Source organism: Protopterus annectens, chromosome 8.part0 (assembly GCF_019279795.1).
Source record: "Protopterus annectens isolate FY-2018-M chromosome 8.part0, PAN1.0, whole genome shotgun sequence".
Taxonomy (NCBI): domain Eukaryota; kingdom Metazoa; phylum Chordata; order Ceratodontiformes; family Protopteridae; genus Protopterus; species Protopterus annectens.
The window spans coordinates 222,840,137-222,862,528 of record NC_056741.1 but is presented as its reverse complement, the minus strand read 5'-3'; the positions used below and the strand labels follow the sequence as shown (position 1 = coordinate 222,862,528).

Sequence of the window (22,392 nt, the reverse complement as noted above, 5' to 3'; positions counted from 1 at the left end):
CATCTAGATGTAGGTATACATTCTCTGTATTGTTGCATGACTGGGCTGGAGTTATGTTTTTGACAACATACAATTTATGCATATCTGGCATGGCTTAGTGGTAAATCATTTTGTGTATAGTGTGCATGGTCCTGGGTTCGAGCCTTGCAGAGGCTGTTTATTTTGTTTCTGGGCAGAACACCAGCTGTTGGATACAGAGTGATTAAGGCACTTGAAAGCAGTTGTAAGCAGGTTTGCACAGGTTTGCGTGGAGGCAAGCACTGCTGACTTCCAGTCACAGTTTCTAACACCCAGTAAGCTTCTCCTTTGCTTAATCTGTGTAGGCAGTGCTTATCCCTGCGCAAATGCACTTGCACATGCTTACTAGTGCTTATGTATGCTTACTGCTGCCTTATTCATTATGATACTGACTCTTCACATGTGCATTTCCTGCAGTACTCCAGTTCATAAATATATGTTATTTAGTGGGATTGGCAATATAAATATTGCTTATACCATGCTTTGCCATGTAAAACAGACTGTGCTGCAGTGGGACTCGAACTGGGAATGCCTGCTCGTTAGGCGAACGCTCTGCCCACTACACTATTGCTGAGATGCTTCATTTGCATATATCTTCCTTGTTATCCTCTTCAGCCTTTTAAGCTGCTTTAACCGTAGCTAAGGAATGAGTACACACGCAAACCTATGGTTAGCTGTACTTGGAGTTTTATAAAACAATACAGGGGTTTCTTCTTTTGATTTTTATGTCCTGTTGTTGTTGTACACATGGGAGACTGTTGGTGGGGATATGTGGACATCTGTGAGCAGTCTCGATCATTCATTTCCATTTTCTGCTGCTCAACATTGCAGGGGCATGTTTATTCTGAGAGCTCTGCTCTCTCAGACACTCCCCCCCCCTGCACTCGTACATGCTCCATGTAAGCCTGGGAGCTTGGGCAGCATGCCTTCATTAATATGCATGGCGCACTGCCATCCTGTTCCTAAATGGGCACTTCCATGCAGGACTAGACAAGTCCTGCATGGAAGATTAGTCTCGCTCATTTATTTCCATTTCCTGCTGTTCAACATTGCAGGGGTGTGTTTATTCTGAGAACTCTGCTCTCAGACACCCCCTTGCACTCGTACACACTCCATGTAAGCCTGGGAGCTCGGGCAGCGTGCCTTCATTAATATGCATAGCGCACTGCCATCCTGTTCCTAAACGGGCGCTTCCGTGCAGGACTAGACTAGTCCTGCATGGAAGATTAGTAAATCCGGGGGACTGTTTTATACAAAATACCTTTAAAATGTTTTCTCAGAATAATGAGTATGTGCTAGCTAATGTGTATTAAAATGGACCAATTAATGATATACATCTGCAATAAGATATATTATACTACATCAGTGAAATGTAATAGCCAACTACAGAAAGCATGAATTCTCCAGATATTTTTTACATAAAGGCAACCATGATAAGGAATATCTGCATGTGATGTAGGGTCTGAATTGGAAAACTTTAACCACAATTCTTATTCAGATCAGCATAAATCAACATCTGATTTTGTCAAGTTATTATTGTAAATAAATTAGACAAATCATGATTTTAAAAAAGTTGGTCTTACAGTTTTGAAATTAACTTTGTTGTTCCATCATTGTGTTCCAAGGTGTAAAATCTATTGGCCTACTACTAAAATATTATATTTTAAAACCATCTATATAACAAAAAAAAATCCTCAATAAGTTTCCCTTTTACCAGGCAGGCCCACTGGACACAAGTGACCCTTTTCTGGAGCAAACTGAGACCACTGTATTGTTAAGTGACTTTTCCTGTGTCACGTTTTTTATAAAATAAAAATTGAAAGAATCAAATCCAGGAATCCAGGATGGAGACTTAACTTTTTAAGTTAACCTGCCAGGTTGCCCTTGATCTCCATTTATTTTTTTATAAACAAACCAGAACACTCACAAAGTCCATTACTGTGTGTAGAAACTGAATGTAAAATTCAAACCACCCCATCAAAAATGAATGGCAAGACCCTTAGTAGGAGTCAAAGAAAAGCTAACCACTCATGCTAATTTTCCAAAGTGGTCAGTAGTGAGAGAATATGATTCGGAGACATATATAGCTACAACAAGAAATACCTCATTACTGACTCATTATCATGTCCCTGAACTGAACACTAGAATTTTGAGATCTGACCACAATAATGATCTCCCTAATGGACCATGCATCATATTAGCAAAGGCACATTTAAATTGTTACTGCATTATTTTACTTTAACTGTGGCAGAAGAATATTCCCACCCTTTCACCTTGTTCCTAAACCCAGCAACTCTTTCTTGTTGCCCACCTCATATGTTAATTTAAGCACAAAATTTGCCCCCTCTTTTTTACTATGTCATCAGTAAGCACAAAAGTATAATTTTGTGAAGCCTCTTCATTTACGCTATTTACGTACTTTTATCCTTTCACAGTATTCCATAGATTTAGAATACAGAGTGCCCACCTAGCCAATCCCTGCTGCTCTTTCATGCAATGTGGCACTTATGTTGCCTGCCCTTACTATAAAGTTGTTTTTCAAAGATCTTTCCAGTCTTAGCTTATCTGGTCGTGCTACTGAGCCCTAGAAGACCAAACTGGGAAATTCTTCCCCTTAGACTGCCAAAGCTTAAGGTGCCCTCTTTTTCTTATTTTCCTGCCTGCTTAGTGCACTGTACGATATGCAAGCAATAATTCCCAATAGGGAGGGCATTAGTGGGGAAATAATGGACCACCCCAGGTGAAGGCATCTGGCCTCTTCACCCCTACAAGGTCCATTTTTCCCTAATAACCCCCACCCTGCAAGGCATTACTCTGCTTAAAAACTGGGCCATTTGTTGAAACAGTGAGAGTTGTAAAAACCTAATTAGTCTGAGGCTTCCCTCTTACAAAAAAAATATATAGAAATATTTATATATATATATATATATATATAGAGAGAGAGAGAGAGAGAGAGAGACTGCCCTGTGAGCTTTATACACCTCCATTACACCCTTCTGTATTCTATAATCACACCAAAATGACTTATGCTGAAATTATAAAAATCACTTCTAAAGCCTCAGCAAAATTGGGGTCACTCAATCATCTCATACACACCTCCCATAAAGATTGACCCTCAGAAAAACAAATGTACTAATCTGAACCACAGTAGCAGTTGAAGTGTTTAAGTCATAGATCACTAACAAGTTTGGGCTAGGAGAGGATTCCAGACAGTTGCATTTCTAGTATCACAATTTCTGATATCACAAGGGCCCTTAGGACCTCAACTCCCAGCAAATATGACTGTGACATAGTAGTGGCAACAGTGATTAGTTTGACAGGTAAATCCCTGAGTGGCATGGAGAGAGACATGTTAGAACTTTTCATGCATGCTACTAATGCTGGTAAGACGATGGTCCTGAGTGGAATACCTCTTTCACCTTGAATGATACTTCAGTACAAAGAAATAACTGCTTTCAATAATTAGTGTCATTCTGGGGGAACCAGTATGTGTCATGATGGGAAAAGATGCTCGACAGTCCGACTTGCTTAACTAAGAATGGCCTGCACCACTCATTTCGGCTAGTGCATACTGGCTAAATCCTTTGCTGCTCCCTATTCCCCTTTTCATGCACACTCTATTTGATGGACATTGCGACATAATTAATATATCACTCCTACAATCAGATCGCATTAAAGTATCTCTTCTCAGTGCCAGAGTTTATAAAATAAGTTGCCTGATATTGAAGCACTGTAGCATTTGGAAAACATCCATGTATGCAAAGCTACTGACACTCGGTTTAAATGTAAAGAGACCACTGCCTCTATATGTGGGATTTGTGCTTTTTATGTCTTCAGACCCAATGGCAACTGTGGTGGAGTATCCATATTTTTCAGGGATCACATTACTTCTCACTAGATCCCTAGGAACCCACAAAATGAACTCACTGAACTACAAGATCACTCTAGATAGGATTAATTATCAAATAATAGCTTAACTTAGTCTATGATAACGTATCGAAATTCACCACCCTTGACCATGATACAACAATAGCCTTCAGTAAGGAATACTACACCACTTAGAAAAATGCATTGAGCTAGCAATCCCTATCAGAATCAAGTATCATGAGAAATTCAATAATAAACATCCCAGTGGCCCACCACCATAAATAAACACTACACAAAGAAAGAAAAAAACTTTAAATGGCACAGAAGTTCCCAAACCTGCTCTTCTCAAGGATAATATAAAATACATTAAAAATATAAGATAAAAATATCAAAACCATTGCAAAAATACTGAATTATACTATCCAGTCCTGTTGAGGAGCTCATGAATCTAGAATGACATCTCCAGCCATAGGTAATTATAAATCCTTCTTTAACTATGTGAGCAAACTAAGAAACAATCACCTATGCTGTTCTGAGCTTATTCATAATGATACCTTCTATGCTGACCCAGTAGACATTTACCAATACCCCTGCAAACAAATGTAGCCCAAACTTCATCACTGAAACTTGTATCCAAAATCCTGATATAACTGAATCCCTTACTCATCCAATTATCTCTGAAGACCTCTAAAATGATTTACTGAAAATGCTAACCAAGACCAAAGATGTTGTGCATAGTATAAGTGATGCCCCTCATTAAGGGTGACCTTGCAAACAACCTAGGTAATTATGGATCTATCAGCCTTACAAGCCTCATCTGCAAAGCTACAGGGCATATTACAACTATCAGCATAAACTATGATAGCAGGAATCTTACCAGACTCAACCCCAACAATTTTGTTTTGTGAAGAGTAATTCTGAACACTGAATCTGATAAACTTCTTCAAAAGGATTATGATGAATGCAGATGGTAGCCATGCAAGTCACATGACTTAACTTCACTGGGAAATACCTTTTTGTCACCTTTTCTCATGCTGGCATCATACAGAAGCTAAATGCTTTAAACATCAACCCATATGTTGTTAAGTTGGATAAAAAGCTGGCTGAAACACCCAACACAGTGTGAGTTACAGGCATCTTATCAGAAAGGATTAAAGCAACCGGTGGTGTCCCTCAAGACTCAGTGCAGGGATTTCTCCTTTTTGGCCTTTACTGGTCAGATCTCAACCAGACAGCTAGGACCTCTTGCTAACAAAATTTACCACCATCTAAAAACTGGATACCCAAAGCTTCTAGAATGAACTCTCTAGTAAATTCTTAGTGTACTAAAAATGAGCTCAAAATAATGTTAAAAAGTGTAGTATTATCACTTTGGATAGACAGCTCCTTCATTTATCATATTGTATAGACAGCACACCCCTACAAAATGAAAATTAAGTCAGGGAACTGGGATTTTGGCTGTCAGGTAATCCATTTATTTATCATAACTAATTGCCAAAACAGTATCTTCAGCATCCAAAGAGGTAATCACTACATTATACTTAGCACTGATCAGACAGTTTTCGAGTACAGTGTCCCCTTTTGGATGTATCTCACTAAACATATCAAACAATTAGAAGAAACCCAAAGCTTCCTAACTTAAATAATCACAGGCCTAAAGTCCTTGCACTATTAACAGATGCTGGGAGCTCTATCCCTTTATTTGGTGTTTTATAGACTTTAGAGATCTCTCTTTCACTTGCCATGTCATTACTAACAGACACACACCTAGTACACAGAAAGCCCGCTGTGTAGGCCCTGTTTGAATTAAAGAAGTGAGAGGGTAATATTAGCTCTCATTTGTGGCTTAAACAAGACCTCCAACCTGTCATGCTAGTATTCCTGTTGCCAGACCATAAAGAGTCACTAAATGGATATTTGTTGAATTTTCCCATAAACAACTTTATCCTTTCAGCTAGGAAACCCTCAGCATGGTTATCACATCAAAATTACAGACATATTCACAAACACAGAGAAAGCCCTCTACCGAGGTAGTACTTGAGTCATGCAAGTGAAAAGATAACATTACCTCTCATTTGGGTCTCGACTCAAAGAACTCCTGCAAACCCTGCTGGTGTCACTGTAGCTGGACCAACAGCAGCCTCTGGATAAATAGGTGTGGAGGCTTCCTTTAAGAGACTTATCCTTTCAGCTAGTAATCCCCAGTATGATTAGCAAGTTCAAATAAGGCACACAGACACACACACACACACACACACACACACACACACACACACACACACACACACACACACACACACACACACATATGCACAGGGCCAACCCTAGGCCAATTGGACTAGGTTGGCCCAGTATGACCCCACTCCCTCAGGGGCCCAAACATAGGCTTTGACAATGTCATAATGCTTTACATGGCTAAGAGACACACTACAGTCCTATTTATAATCTAGCTCCCACAGTAGTTATTGTTATTAGCAGCACCACTATCATACTTCTTGTATGGTTCACAGTGTTCATAGGGTCATAGGATCATAGGAAGTTACTAGGCCATTAGCCCTGAGGCTCTTACAAGCCTGGCTAAAAATTTAGCCCATGTTCCGACAAGTCAGCACCTGATGCACCTGTCTAGCAGGGACAGAGGTGGAATCCCTGGGGTATATTTTCTACTCTCCATACACTTTGTGCTTAAAAGGGTTAATGAGGTACTCTGCTTGACATGGAGAAGGAGTCTATTCCACAGAAGGGGGTCTCTGAGACACAAATCTGTCCCACCAACAAGTACTATTGATGTCACAGACCAGGTTGAGGTTACTCATGTGGGTACCTTGATTGGAGCTTGACTTGTGGGTATGCAGCAGTCCCATCAAGGCAGGGTCTGAGATTGGTTTGTATGCCAGACAGAGGTCACCTCTGAGGAGTCTGTATGAGACAGAGTAGAGGGACAGGACTTTTAGCCTAACTGTGTATGGTAGATGTTTGGGGCCCTGGATTTTCCTGCTGAGGAACCTCAGTGGTCTGTCCAACTGCTACATGTGCTTTGTGAGGTACATGCTGAAAGGGGCATTGTATTAAATAATGGGTCTTATAAGGGAAGAATACCGGGATGTTATGACCTCCTTTTTCCTGGATGAGATACTTTTACTAATGAGGTGGGCCATGTAGAAAGCTTTTCATACAACAGAGGCAATATGGTGGTCAAAAGTCAGTTTTCTATAAACCTTGGTGCCCAAGTCCCTCATGACTGATTGCATGATTAGGACCTTGTTAATAATGTGATAATTTGTGGGGATGTCACTCTCCCCAAAGGAGATGATTATGCTGCATTTCTTGGTATTCAGTTTAAGGCCATGTTTCTGGAACTAGTCATTTGTTTGGGTGCAACCCTCTTGGAAGATGTCCACATCACTAGGGAAATTGATGACAGCACCCAGTTTGCAGTCATCTGCAAACATGGATAGCCATAGCCCACTGGTTTTGGCCTGCACCTCAGAAAAGTATATTCCAAACAACAGAGGCCCCAAGACCAATTCCTGGGGTACACCACTTGTTACTGGTCTACTGCTTGAGATGGCTTCCCCTATTTTGAATAGGTGGGTTCTACCTCTGAGCCATCTTGCTACCCATCTGGTAACATATGGATTGATGCCTAGTTAAGAAAGTTTATCTATTATACTCGAGTGGGGAACAGTATCAACGACTTTGGCCAGGTCAAAGTAGGTGGTGTGTACCATCTTCCCCTCATCCATGGCTTTGGTAGCTGCCTCAAAAAAGTCGACCAGATTTAACAGGCATGACCTCCCCTTGATGAAACCAAACTGTGTAGTCATATGTTGTTGTTGAGGGATGAACAGAATTTTCAACCCAAAACTGGTTAGATTTGAGTACCTCTCCAATTGCTGTATCAGAAGATAAGACTAGGCTTTTTTGAGGACTGATAGAGCAATACTGTTTATTTTTACTTCTCTTGTTGATATGTGGTCTATGAACAGTTGTTAATATATAAAGTTTCAAGAAATAACATCATGACAACAAACAGTACGCTTAAAAGAATTCAGACACTGCAATATGAGGTAACTTCTGTGTGGTGACAGAATGTTGCCAGTTCAGCAATTTAGTAGAGAAATGCTTGTTGCAGTCACAGAGAGGACCAAGATAATCCCTGAGATGTGAAACATGAGATGCATGTGCTGAGTGGGGGCACATAGAAAAATGATTCACTTTGCTGAAAGTGTAGTTAAAACATCAAAACAACCAAAGAAACAAACTTTAAGTAATATCAGTGCAGCAGTTGTAATGTAAGAGCAAGCATACAGATAAGTATAGCTCAAGACAGCATGTAGCATAAATGAATACAGTCATAAGCAGATGTGATACAAGAATTCAGTCAGTAAAATAGGTTACAAGAGTACTTGTAAACTTTCACAACATCATAATGTATAATGTTTATCTGGAGAAAATATACAATATGCAGTATGTACAATTGTTGGGAATGAGATGTAATGGAGAATAAGTTGTGAGTCAAATTAAGATATGGTAGGAAAGGAAATGAACAGAAACGTTAGAAAAAATAAAATGCAATATATTTTTTTAAATGTATGGGGAGAATAAGGGGGAGGTGTGCAGCTATCACCTACCCAGGTTCAGGGAATCCAGGCAGTACTACAGAGCTGGGAACATGTTTACTGCTAAAACAAGCACAAATAAACAGCAGAGTTATGCCCAAAGCATTTATTGTAAAACCAGTAAAATGTAGTCAAAAACACAAAGTTTTTGGATTACTCCTTTTTCAGTGAGATACAAATGCATTAAACACATTACTACTTAAATTTCAAATTAATGTCACATGGTAACAAACAGCCAACCAACATCATTATCAAATAATGATCTCATTAGTAAAAAATGTATTTTTATAGAGAAAAAGACTCCTATAAAAGAGGCTATAAAAATAGCCCATATAATTAATTATTTTTTATTTTTTTAAGACATACACTTTGGACTTTCTTTTTAAATGGCAAGTGCATTACAGGTTTTTGTTTTTTCTGCTTTTGACATGTTTACTGCTAAGCCAGGGTACACCTATCTGATGATGCACCATGCTGACACAGGACCTCAGTGTCCCATCAAACAGGCTCCTTACAGTGTGCCTGAGTTAACTAAGCAGATCCTGCTATTGGAAACTGCAGGAGATGTTGGATTATACTCTCATAGGTTCATAGGCTAACAACCACAAGTGCCTTTTTAAACCTAGCCATGAAACCCAAATCTCTGACAAGTTCTGATACCCTTGATAAGTGTAAGCAGGGGTTTGGGAGATTAAACATTTACAAGTAGGGGCCTTGGAGATGAAGCATATACAGGTTGCCTGTATCCATTAGAGACATAGGTACCAAACCAGGGATGAATTTCCTGTTCCCCACTCAACTGACCAAGTTGCACTTGAATTAGGTTAGGGAGGAACTTTGGATAGGAACCCTGTTCCATAGATGGGATAGTGTCTGGGATACATACCTGTCTCTCCAATAGGTCCTATTTATTACTATAAGATGAACCAGGAATCCAGGACGCCAATTAAATCACGCAGAAACACTCCATCTTTATTTAAACAACCAGTTTTAGCGCTTTCATCTCTCTTACAGAGACTTCATCAGAAACAAAATGCTATGATTAATTGGACATTTAAATACTGTTCTAATTAATGACATCATGTAATCAGTTCAAAATTTAAAACGGTAACTACTCGTTTAAAAAGCCTATTGCTTGCCTAAATATTCTATTGGCACAATGGATCTCTATTCAAAACCAAGTTATGAAAAACTTATTCAAAAATTCTATGTTTGTGATATAACCAAAGCAAACTTCCAAAATTGATTTGTATATATATATATATATATATATATATATATATATATATATATATATATAATTTACATAATAACTTATAAAAAATAAATTGATAAATTGATAACAATATGAATGTGTGCAATATAAATATGTGCAATAGTTACTTGTTTAAAAATGCCATATATACATGCCCACAAACATTATGAACACATTAAAAGATTTTTTCATATATATAATAAATATAGTTGAAAAAATATGTATATAAAAAAATATCATATTTATACATAGAGTTGTTTAACTAACTCATCCAATGACTTAAATATTGTTAGCCCTTTCAATAAGCAAGGGTACCAAGGATACAAATGAATTAAGACCTGGGGGAAACATGGAAGCCAGTCTGTACTGCCACTGGTTTTCTTTCTTTTTTAAAAGATTTTTCCAGTCACCACCCCTAGTATCCATCTTTATTGTGTCCAAGATACCAAACAAAAATTTTTTAAAACCAACACAAACTGTACTATGTTTGTAAAGGGCATTCGGGCTTTTACAATTTTTTATGTCATTCAAATGTTCGTAAATTCTGTTTTTTAAGTAGACGTTCAGTCTTACCTACATAGAAATGTTTGCAGGTGTAACATGAAGCCAGATACACCACCCCCCTAGTATTACAATTACCTTTTAATAAATGTACCCTACTGTTCATAATATTGTTCAATACTAAGGTTGGTTCAATATTGATAAAAGAACAATAGTGGCACATACCACATCGTTTGGTGCCATGTTTGTCGGGGAGAGTATTACCTGTTTTGTATTCTAATAGTTGTTTCATGTTTTGACCTACCCTGTTCACAAATCTAGGTTTGTTACCCAACTTTTTATGTATAACATCATTTGATCTAAAAATATTCCAATTTTTTTCAAAAATATTTTTGATGGCAGGGGTTCTAATGTTGTATGTTAGAACACAAGCTGTATTGAAATTACAAGTAATAAATGATTCATTGTCACCTGTATTTTCTCCCAGAATTCCAGTTAACTCGGAAGAACCAAGTAGAGGTAGGTATTTGTATCCCCATTGATGATAAATATCTTGCAAAATAGAATTAATCAAAACCATGGTGGATAGAGTCTTAAGGCGGTCTGCATAGGACATTTTACTTATGTCTTGTATTCTTTTAGTGGGGAACTTCTGTGGACATCCCAATTGTTGGATATGCCTGGTTAGGTACATACTAAAAGGGGACATTGTATTCAATGATAGGTCTGATGAATGTCAAATACAGTGGAACAATAACTTCCTTGGACTTAAATGCTACTTTCTCAGATACAAACATGGAATGATTTCCTCACTACTATAGACACATGATGGTCAAAGGCTAGATTGATATTTATGTGTGTCCCTAAGTCCATGACTACTGGGTCAATTCTAAGTGGTGTGTTGTCAATATGATAGTTACCAGGGGTGGATGACTTCCCAGAGAATACTATTATGCATTTAGTGACATTTCATGACATTTAGTTTTAGCCCATGGCTCTAACACCAGTTGTTTGTCTGTGTCAGCCCCTCCTGGAGATCATTTGTGACAGTGTGGGATTCAATGACAGCCCCTAATTTGCAATCATCTGCAAATTTAGTCAGCTAGAGGCCACTGACATTGACCTTGACTTCAGAGAAGTAAATGCCAAAATGGAGCAGTCCAAGGACTGATCCCTGAGGGACTCCACTTATGACTGGCCGCTTTGTATAAGGGTGGACTCCCCATTTCTAACTTCCTGGGTTCTGTCTGTGAACAAGATGACTATCCGCCGGGTGACATACGAGTTTGTACCTAACCTCTTGAGTTTGTCAACAATGTCCAAGTAGGATATTGTGTCAAATGCCTTGGCCAGGTCAAGGTAGGCAGTGTGAACCATCTTCCCCTCATCCATTGCTTTGGTTACCTTCTCAAAAAAGTCCACCAGGTTGAGTAGGCATAATCTGTCCTTGACAAAACCAAACTGAGTTGAGTCTAGTGTCTGGAGGTTTACTATATCTCTATCGATCATTACCCCATAATAATTCTTTCCATGGCTTTATGTATAAGACTAGTGAGACTTATGGGTCTGTAGCTTCCAGGGTCTGTAGATGGCCAACCTTTGTGCAGAGGGATGACAGTTGTTATTCACCATTCATGAGGCATGAAGCCTGTTTGGAGGTTACACTTAAACAGTAATTCCAGAGGCCCTGATAGGTCATGTTTCATGCTATTTTGAAGGCAACCTGGGATGTTGTCTGGGTCCATTGATGCAGTGTCCTTGGTCTTGCAGAGAGCTTTAAGGACATGTTCCCTAGTGATAGCAGGGGCAGTTAAATTTGATGGTATTTTCTGTGGAAGGCTGAGAGGGAGAGAGGGGTAAAGTTGGAGCTGAATTTATCAGCCAGGTGGTTTGTTATATCTTCTGTCTCATCGTAGGTGGCTCCATTTACAATGAGCTCTGCACACAAGTGTGTATTGCCTTTAAGGTTGCAGATCAGGTGCAGTTTAGGAGTCCATTACTTTATTCTTGATTTAACACGTGTTATGACAAAATATAAGCTAATAAGTAAACATAGTGTTTTATTTTAATTCACAGGAATAGCATACATTCCAGTTACCTAATCTGAAATAAGTCTTAAATAGTCTTAAATTGAATAACCAACAAATGGAGGGAAGGATGGGGTTGGCAGATCGGGGGGGGGGGGTAAATGAGGGGCCGAACCAACATGTTCCAAATTTGGCCCCACAATTACTAAGACCAGTCCCGAACACAAACACACACACACACACACACACACACACACACACACACACACACACACACACACGCGTGCACAAGACACACATAAATACAGAGAAAGCATTATACTTAGGCACTATTCTAATCATAGAAGTGAAAGGATAATTTTAGCTCTCATTTGGGCCTCAAACCCAAGACTTCCAGCATGCTGTGGTGGTGTCACTGCTGTTGGGCCCATAAGAGTACTGGATTGCTAGATGTTGAGCTTTCTCTTAATAGCCTTATCCTTGCAATTAGAAAACCCCAAGCATGGCGACCAATGTCAATATATGCATTTGTCATTTGATCTTGGTCAAAAACAGCCAGTGAATCTTTTTTCGGTTAGCTATCAACTAGTTATCATGAAATAATATACAGACTGCTTCTCTTGCTGTCTAGATCTCATAGAAGTGGAAAACTGTTATCTTTTCCTAACAATCCTTAACTAACCCTTAGGAAGACCATCTTCTGACTACAAATACTGAAAGAGAATATACATGAAATGTATTAATGCTGTCCTGCATTAATAAAGAATGCTTTATTACTACTTTCTCAGATACGAACAATGCATGGCACATTATGAAATTCCAGTTCTCCAAAACTATTTAAGCAAGCGAAAGTAAATGCAACAGACTAAGGTTATAGTGACATGTACAAACTCCATCAGCTTGATATTGCTTTTATTTAGTTTAAAATGAGGACAGTTATGCACATGTGCTAGAAGAATTTATTACGTAATATCATTAGCATTAGTCAGTATTATCCAAACTACATTCTTATGAATTTTGTAAAATAACCGGAGAGCATACTCAGTTTGAATATTATGGGCTCTACTTGGATTGTTGGACTTTGCTATAGGTATGCTCATTGCCAGTCATTTAGTACATTTTGAAGTTTGCTTATTTCATTATCATGTCACAACAGGCAAAGAGACTCATAAAATATTTTAGTGAGAATGTGCAGATTTCCACACATCACAAGTTTGCGACTTATTTTATCTCCCTTTGTGAGTGAAAGCGCCTTCGATTTGATGCACAAAATAAAGCCGCTTTTTTATTTTATCGTCCCTGCTCCTGTGAGCTGTGTTTTCAGAGAGTTGGCAGCAAGCTGTGTTTGTTTGTTGCTGACTGTGTTGTTTGGGTGCATTAATCTGCAGCAGCAGTCCTTTGTATACCAGTATGTACTTCTAAACTTCAGGCTCTAAGATAAATATCCTATAGTTAAAGTGGGCACTAAAGCTGAAAATGTGAACTTAATATCATCTCTTGTATGACTTTGAAAGTGAAATGCTGCAAAGAGATTGCTCATACTACAACAGTTAATTTATCATAATTTATCATAAATTAACATTTCTCTCTACATCAGCTTTTCCTATCAGTAAAAATATCATCTCTGTGTTAGGTTTTCACATGCTGCCCAATGTTGTATTTTTTTTATAATGACCAAATTGTGAACACAAACAGTATAATATAAATATACCTGAATATTTCTCCTTTCTTGGTGCATTTATTTAATGCATTTACATAATGTACTCACTTTTGCAGCTGGGAAGTTCTAGTTGCCACGTCCCTCTGCTTGTGCAGCTTGAAGTGAAGTACTTGCGCTCTCTGTTATTCTGTGAATATATAAACACCTCCGTTGTATTTTCATTACCCAGAAATAAAAATGTTTTAAAAAATGGAGGAACATTACTAGGATCATCTTCATAACTGTATCAACCAAGCATGTAACCTAAGACACCCTCCCCAATTACTTTGCTCAGAACCTCCTTATGTGCAGTTTGCTTTTATTCAGATACCTAATTACCTATCCACAATATGTACCATATAAATCCCTCCCAATACCCCTTCTCTGTCTCTTTCTACCATTCTGAGTATCACTGCAAGACATCTATTCTACTTTCCTAACTGCTTAGCATATATGCATTGCAAATAATCACTTGTTTATCTCATATTCAATTTCTTCTGTTTTATTGTACTGCTCTGTGACAGCTTGAGAATGTCTGAGCCTGCAAAAAGACATTACAGATCAGTACATTACCCTGTTAAACAAATACAAATAAATAAGCAAATATAAAGTGTGTGCATGCATGTTTGCCTGCATTAAGTGTCACTTTATGCCTCATCATAGATGTGTACATGTGTGGTTGGGTATGTGCGCTTGCGCGCGCGCGTGTTTGTGTGTGTGTGTGTGTGTGTGTGTGTGTGTGTGTGTGTGTGTGTGTGTGTGTGTGTGTGTGTGTGTGTGTGTATAGCTAAAACACATGAATCCAAATTAGTTATGTGCATTTCTGTCATCTTATGTTAAATGGTACACATGGTACATCCATAGCAGCAAAGCAGAAAGATAAAAGAGTCATTCCAGGTTGAAAGTTAATGTCACCACATAAAGCACATTAAAGCATTTAGTAAATATAAGAAGATATTTAGATACACATACAGTGACACTATCAATAAGTCTTGAAAATATGACTACAAGTTGGACAAAACTTTAATAAATCTGCATTTTGGAATTTGCATTCAGATTTATATATAGCATGGAGCAAACTACTTTTCTTTTTTGGTAATTTTATGTAAACAAAACTCATCCAATCACCAAAACTTGAAAAAAGTAATTAAACCTCTGCAGTCAATGAAGTGGAAGCAAACACGAACACCACAGCTCTGTATGTAACTTATAGTACAAACATAAAATTAAAAAAAAAAAACACAAGACTGCAAAACAGAATGTTTGGGTAAGCAGTAAAACACCTTCTAGCCATATGAAAACTGAATTTAAAAATATTTTATGAATTAAATTGATCTCCTTTGATCTCTTATAAGAGAAAAACTTTTACCTTTCTTTATCTTTCTGCCTAACTCAGACTTCCATTCATCATCTCCAGTGATATGCTGATACTGTTTCAAGGATTTGTGGCTCTTTTTGTGTTTATTGTGCTACATTAAGGTAAAAAAAGCTCTGCATCCCACCATTTACTATTCATTAAAAAAAAAAGATAAAGAACTCCACAAGCACCCTGTGCTTCATGCCTGACTACTTGGGAAGCATAGGCAACTACATAAATGTGGATCCTGCTGCTCTACCGATCCTTTTAAGTCACTGATGTAGCTCTGTATCTCACCATTTACTAATCATTAAAAAAAAGATTAAGAACTCCCTAAGCACCTCACCCTCCATACCTGGTTACGTGAGAAGCATAGGCAACTACGTAACTATGGATCCTACTGCCAATCCTTTTATGCTGCTGATGTATAAAAGCCCTGCATCTTGCCATTTGCTAATCATTAAAAAAAAAAAAAGATAAAGAACTCCACGAGCAGCTTGTGTTCCATACCTAACTACTTGGGAAGCATAGGCCACTACATAACTGTGGATATTGTGGATTTACCTATCCTTTTAAGTTGATGATGTATGTTTTATATATTTTTTGTAACCTAATAGTATTTTTCTCACCTACAAACAGATCCATTGCAAATCACTGAGACATACCTCTCCTTCATTCCCCACCTTTTTGATTACTGATGTTATTAACCCCATTCTGTAAAGTGGCTTTTCTAAAAAGCATTATCTGCCAATACTCATAGGTTCATAGGTTCATAGGTAGGTACTAGGCTATCGGCCCAAGGGCCTATGTAAGCCTAGCCAACAAGGTTCCCTGGCTTATGCCACCCAAGAAAGTTATTTCCTGTGCCACTGTCGAGCAGAGACACAGAAGTGATCCCCGGGGTGTATTTCCTATTTTCCATCTACTCATGAAGATTTTTCTTGAAGAGTGCTCATGAAGAACTTTGCTTGACATAGATGGGTAGCCTGTTCCAGAGTATGGAAAGTCTCTCGGACAGGAATCTATTCCTCCAGCATGTCCTGTTCATTGTGGTGACAAGGTTTAGGTCCCTAGAGTGTGTAGCTCAAAGGGAATGGGATTTCTTTAGGTGTAGCATGTCCAACAGCTCTGGTTTTGACATAGCTTTATATGTTAGGCAGAGATCACCTCGGAGTAGATGATATGCTACAGAGTAAAGCTGGAGTGTTTTGAGGTGGTCAGTGTAGGGCATTTGTTTGAGGCCAGTAATCCTCTTTGTGAGGTACTTCTGTGGCCTTTCCAGCTGCTGCAGATGTCTTGTGAGGTACATTCCAAAAGGGGTGTTGCACTCTATAATGGGTCTAATGAGTGTCGGGAAGAGGGGAACAATGACCTCCTTTTTCCTGGATGAGAACCCTTTTATGATGAGGTGTGCCATGTAGAAGGACTTCCTGGCTACTGTGGGGATGTGACTATCAAAGGAGAGACTACTGTCCACCTGTGTCCCAAGGTCTCTTATCACGCATTCAGTGTTAAGTAGATTGCTGCCTATGTGGTAGTTCATGGGTACAGAGTTTTTACCAAAGGGGATGACACTGCACTTTTTGGCATTAAGCTTGAGGCCATGGCTCTGACACCAGGCATCTGTCTCAGTGAGGCCCTTCTGTAGGATGTCCACATCATTTGGGGACTTGACTATGGCTCCTAGTTTGCAGTCATCTGTGAACTTCATTAGCCAGAGGCTTTCTGTATTAGCCTGTACTTTATTGAAGTAGATACCAAACAGGAGAGGACCCAGGACGGAACCCTGTGGTAGTCCACTTGTCACTGCTTTGAGGTCATATTTGGAGTCTGCAACTTTTACAGTGTGGGTTCTGTCAGTGAGCCAGTTGGCAACCCATCTTGTGACATAGGGATTTATACCTAGTTTAGTGAGTTTAGCTATAATTCCAGAATGGTGGATGGTGTTGAAAGCCTTGGCGAGGTCAAGATAGGCTGTGTAACCCACCCCACCTTACACTCATCTACAGCTTTGGTGACTGCCTAAAAGAAGTCGATCAGGTTCAGGAGGCATGATCTGCCTTTCACAAACCCGAACTGGGTGGGATCCAGAGTTTGGAGGTTACCATGTCTTTGTTTATGAATTCCATGCTAATACATTCCATGGCCTTGCAGACCAGGCTCATCAGGTTAATAGGTCGATAGTTCCTAGGATCAGTGGTGGCTCCCCCTTTGTGGAGTGGGATAACTGTTGCTGTGCACCATTCAGTGGGCAAAAAGCCTGATGCGAGGCTATTATTGAACATGGTACTCAAGTGGGGAGCCAGTTCATTCTGAAGTTCATGTAAAACGCAGCCTGGGATGTTGTCCGGTCCCATGGATGCTGTGTTTTTGGCTTTAGAGAGTGCAGCTTTTACCTGTGTAATTGTGATTACAGGGACTCTGCATTCTTCCTGTATAGGTATGGGCCCTTTAGTGGGTGAGAGGGGGGTAAAGTTAGCACTGAACCTATCTGCCAGGATGTTGGCAATATCATTTGGTTCTGTAATTATCTTGCCGTTGTGCTGTAACTCAGAGCAGAACTGGGTGTTACCATTGAGATTCTTAAGATAGCTATAGAATGCTTTGTGGCTGTCCTTGGAATTAGTGGTGATTTTGTTTTCGTAGCTAGCTTTGGAGGATCTTATAAGGGATCTCAGCTTATTACTGAGGCTGACCAGGGAGCTCCTCCACTAATGGGATTTTTCTCTCTTTTGCAACAGTTTCTTCCTTCTGTTGTACAGTTTGTTGATGGCAGGGAACCACCAGATTGTCTTCCTTTTTTTGGAGGATAGTGTCTGGGTTCTGTTTAGGACAGCATGATCCATGCACTCGTGTAAGTGCTTATAGAGTGCATTTGTGTAGGATTCAGCAGTTGTAACTGTATTGTCCATTTGCATGGGTGTCATGAAGTTTACCACTTCTGTCTTAAGAAACATGAAGTTGGCTTTGGAGAATTTTCTTACTGTGGTTTCCTGAATGGGGGGTGGGGGCGGGATGTGGATATCAAGGGTGATTAGCTTATGGTTGGATCAGACCAACGAGGAGTTGACTTCAGGTGTGGAACACCGGTCACTCATGTTGGTAATTACTGCATCTAGGATATTGTTGCCCCTGGTGGGGGGTGTGGATAAGTTGATCCAGGGCATTGGAGTGTATGAATTCCAGAAAGCATTGAGCTATGGAGTTGGTACATGAGTAGTTTTCCCAGTTAACGGTGGGGTAATTGAAGTCGCCCATTATTAGGGTGTTTGGTTGAACCCTAATATTTTCAAGTACATCAAGAAAAGAGGAGTGGGAATCCTGGGGTATGGTGGGGGATCTGTAGCAAGCTACAATTTGGATTGCAGTTTTGCCCAGAGTTAGTTGCACTTGGATAACCTCGGATGCATTATGCTGAGCAACTAGCCTGGAGGTGTGGATATCCTTAATGAATATGGGCACACCTCCACCTTTGGTGTTTCGGTCCAGGTTACATGGCCAAAAAGTGTGGCATGAGTTATAGCCTGGTAATGCAGGGGTGGTCTCTGGAGGCTTGAGCCAGGTCTCAGTCACTGCACAGACATCAATGTTCTCTATTTTAAGGAGTGCCTCGAGTGAGTGCATTTTGAGATTTAGACTTCTAGCATTACCCTCAGTTTTTGCTTGCTTGTTCCTGTTATAGTGGTGAATTTGTTATTTGAACTTTGCCTAAAAAAGGCACTATATGGGCAGCAAGAGCCTTAGCCGGTATCCGGAATCCCAGGGGCGACAGGTGCAGGCCATCTGTGGCAAAGCATCATGGTCTGTCGACCATGTCATCCCAAGCAGACAGACACTGGATCCCCTTAGAATGACACCAGAAGCTTAGCCAATTGTTGAAGTCCATCATTTTGCCCTTCTACCGCGGTATCATTCTGGGTGATGGCAGAATGCTACTCAGGGCTATGGTCATACCTGCCTGGGCTACAAGATCAGAGAGCTCTTCCATATCTCTTTTCATGTAGTCCAGGGAGGTACATCTCATGTCATTCACACCAACATGGACAATGACAGAGTCATATTTGTACTTGTTGTAGAGTGACCTGAGTGCGTGGGTTATGTGGCGGATCCTGGCACCCGACAGGCATCTGACAGTAACCTTCTCCTTGTTTAGCCTGGTGAGTGGGACATCAGTGTGCCTGACTATAGAGTCACATATGACTAGTGTGTTGAGTACGTTGTTTTGCCTTATTGGCTGTGGTTGAGTGGCACACTGAGTCTGTGGGCTATGTGTCATTTGGGTTGTGTTGGGGAATGGGGGTTGCTTGCGTTTCTGCTTTGGAGGTCTCTGTTGCTTAGACAGATTATTATTGAGAATCTCCGTGAATGTTTTTGTGTTACTATGTGTGGATTTTGGTGGTGTAGATTTTGTGAGACTATGTGATGAGTGTGGTGTGGTGCAAATGTTTACCTTCTCCTCATGACTGTCAAGTTCAGTCTTGGTTGGAGAGAGCTTTACCTCCAGTTTGGCTAGATAAGTGCATCTCTCACAGGCTGTAGTGTTGGGTGGTAGGAGGAGAGGGTTGTCTGTGTACATGAGGCAATTTCTACATTGCCTCAAGATGCCCAGATTCATCATATAGACAGGAGAGAACACTGGGAGCTGACCCTTGGACATGCCTGAATAAAAAACTATTTTCCTCTAGATAAGTGAGGAAAGTGAGTACAAGAGCTGTTTTTCTCTAAGCAAGTGAGAAAAATAAGTACAAAAACTGTTTTCCTCTAGGTAATGAGGAAGATTGAGTGCTATAGAAATTAGTAACTTATTTAGTGCTTACAAGTTCTGAACAAGTGCTGAGCATGAATAAGCAAATTTAAGTGCTAAAACTAAGAATCTGTATCTGCACTAGACGAGTTACAGGACAGAAACAAGTGCAAATGCAGGCTTTCAAATCAGAAAGTTGAGGGAGGAGGAAGAGAATGCCCAAACGGCCAATAACTACAATTTCTGATCCAGAACCTCTCCTTATGTGGTAGACAGGTTACCCAGTGCTTACCACTCCCACTGATAAGCAGGAAGGCTTCCCTCCAACACAGAAAGGCTTGGGGGGCTCAGAAGCTTACATGCAGTCCTGGATATAGCAAATCTGTATCTGGAATACTAGTTACAGGAAAGGTAGGAAACAGGCTTACATTTTTTTTTGGCAGAAAAGTAGCAAAAACAGTAGTAAAAACAATTTACATGCAGTGCAAGCTAGCACACTTGAGTATGTAGCAATATTAGACTAAACACAGTTTAAAAAATGCAATTAAATTAAAAGGGACTAAAAGCAAGTGCAGAAAGAGTTTATTAGGTAGAATGTGGTAAAGAGATGGGACTGGGGGGGGGGTCCCAGATCAAATCTACTGTGGGGCAGGCAACTGCAAAAGCCACCAAATTTTAACTACAAACCAAAAGTAGGGAGGGCAGGTGGGACAAAACAGTTTCAACAGAGATCTAAGCAACAACTAACAGTACTAACTCTAAAACCAAAAAATATACTCAGCTCTGTATATTTGCAGATCAGTCTCTCAGAACAGTGAGACAACAGTTTCAACAGAGATCTAAGCAACAATTAACAAACTCTATAACAAAAAAACTCATTGTCATTTCCCTAAATTATATCCCACCTCTACCCCAAACAATCCTGTTAGCTCTCCTGACCTTCATTCCTGTTATTGCATTTGCATTTAGCCAACACATTATTTTATATGTACAGAACTGAAACATACTTTTATTAAACCCTGCTTTGGCTCTTACCACTTGTTTCATCCCTCCTTTTCTTAACTCCTTTTTTGCCTTCTCTCATACAGCTCTACTCATTTCACTTATACCATTCCCATTCTATGTTTTCACAATATGAATAGCCTTTCCTCTCACATATCTCAGAGTTGTTGATTATGCAATATAAATGAGTAAGTTAAATATGTGGTATAGCTGCCATTACTCACAGATAGCTTTTTTGGAAGAGACAGGCAGCTGTGTCTTTGGTTTGGCCCACTCCATTTACCCTCACTCTGCTCAGTCTCACTCCACCACCCAACCTTACCCCCAGTTCCCACCCACCCCACTACACCTACACTTATACTTGCATAACTCCACCCACATTATCAGATACCCAATCTGGCTAACCCCCAAATTAACCCCTCTACAACAGCTAACATCTGTCCCTTAATGTATTATATACTCCATTAATACTAAACTCAAATAGCCAGTTTCTCTTCCCCTTCCTCTTATCAACTATACATAGTTAGAATACATCCATTTTGTAACATTAAAACCTTCTAACCAACTGGTCTTCTTCTCCTTTTTAAATATACATCACCTACATAACAACACAACACCACCTTAAACATATTTCCTTACTACTAACAATGATCCTATTATCCTGTCAAACAACTCTGTTAATTATCCTCACCCATGCAAAATCATCTCAAAATCTGATACATTATTACTCATAATGCTGAAACACTCATATCGTGCCTTAATCTTAACAGGTCAAAACTTATCTGCACCATAGTAGTATATATTCCTCCGGGGCAAACTATCCAACATGAGAATGTCATTCTAGGAGATATTAACACAGATTGGCAAACCATCTCACCTGACTCACCAACTAACAGTATCAACCTCTGTGGTTATGCACAAATCATCAACTGCCCTACAAGGTGCAGTAAAGACTTTATACAACAATCTGCTCTAGACTAGGTTCTAGTATATCAACCTACCAACTTTACTTCTACACGTACACTTTCTAATTCCCTTAGTGGCCATCACCATTAGAGCTAATACTCACCAACCCAAAAACACACTGTTAAATCTGTTCATAATCTAACCAATTTTTGCCAAGACAAATCCAATCAACTACTTAAGAGAATAAACTGGACACCTCCAAAACTTCGGCCTCATAAAGAAGCAGTGCTCTAATTTAATACCACTTTTCTAAGTATGATTCATTATCTGGACCCTGTTTGGACAAAAAGAATTAAAAGAAGCATTTCTCCTTCGTTAACCAAAGAATGCAAAA

General features: G+C 39.5%; 1 protein-coding gene across 1 annotated transcript in view; it reads right to left on the bottom strand.

Annotated features, from left to right (window-relative positions):
• LOC122808713 (complement C1r subcomponent-like) overlaps positions 1-22,392 on the bottom strand; it is a 365,688-nt gene that overhangs the window by 100,673 nt on the left and 242,623 nt on the right. Inside the window, exon 8 of the mRNA XM_044079702.1 lies at positions 14,059-14,137. Coding sequence (XP_043935637.1) covers positions 14,059-14,137 — 79 coding nt within the window. The remainder of the gene's footprint in view (positions 1-14,058; positions 14,138-22,392) is intronic.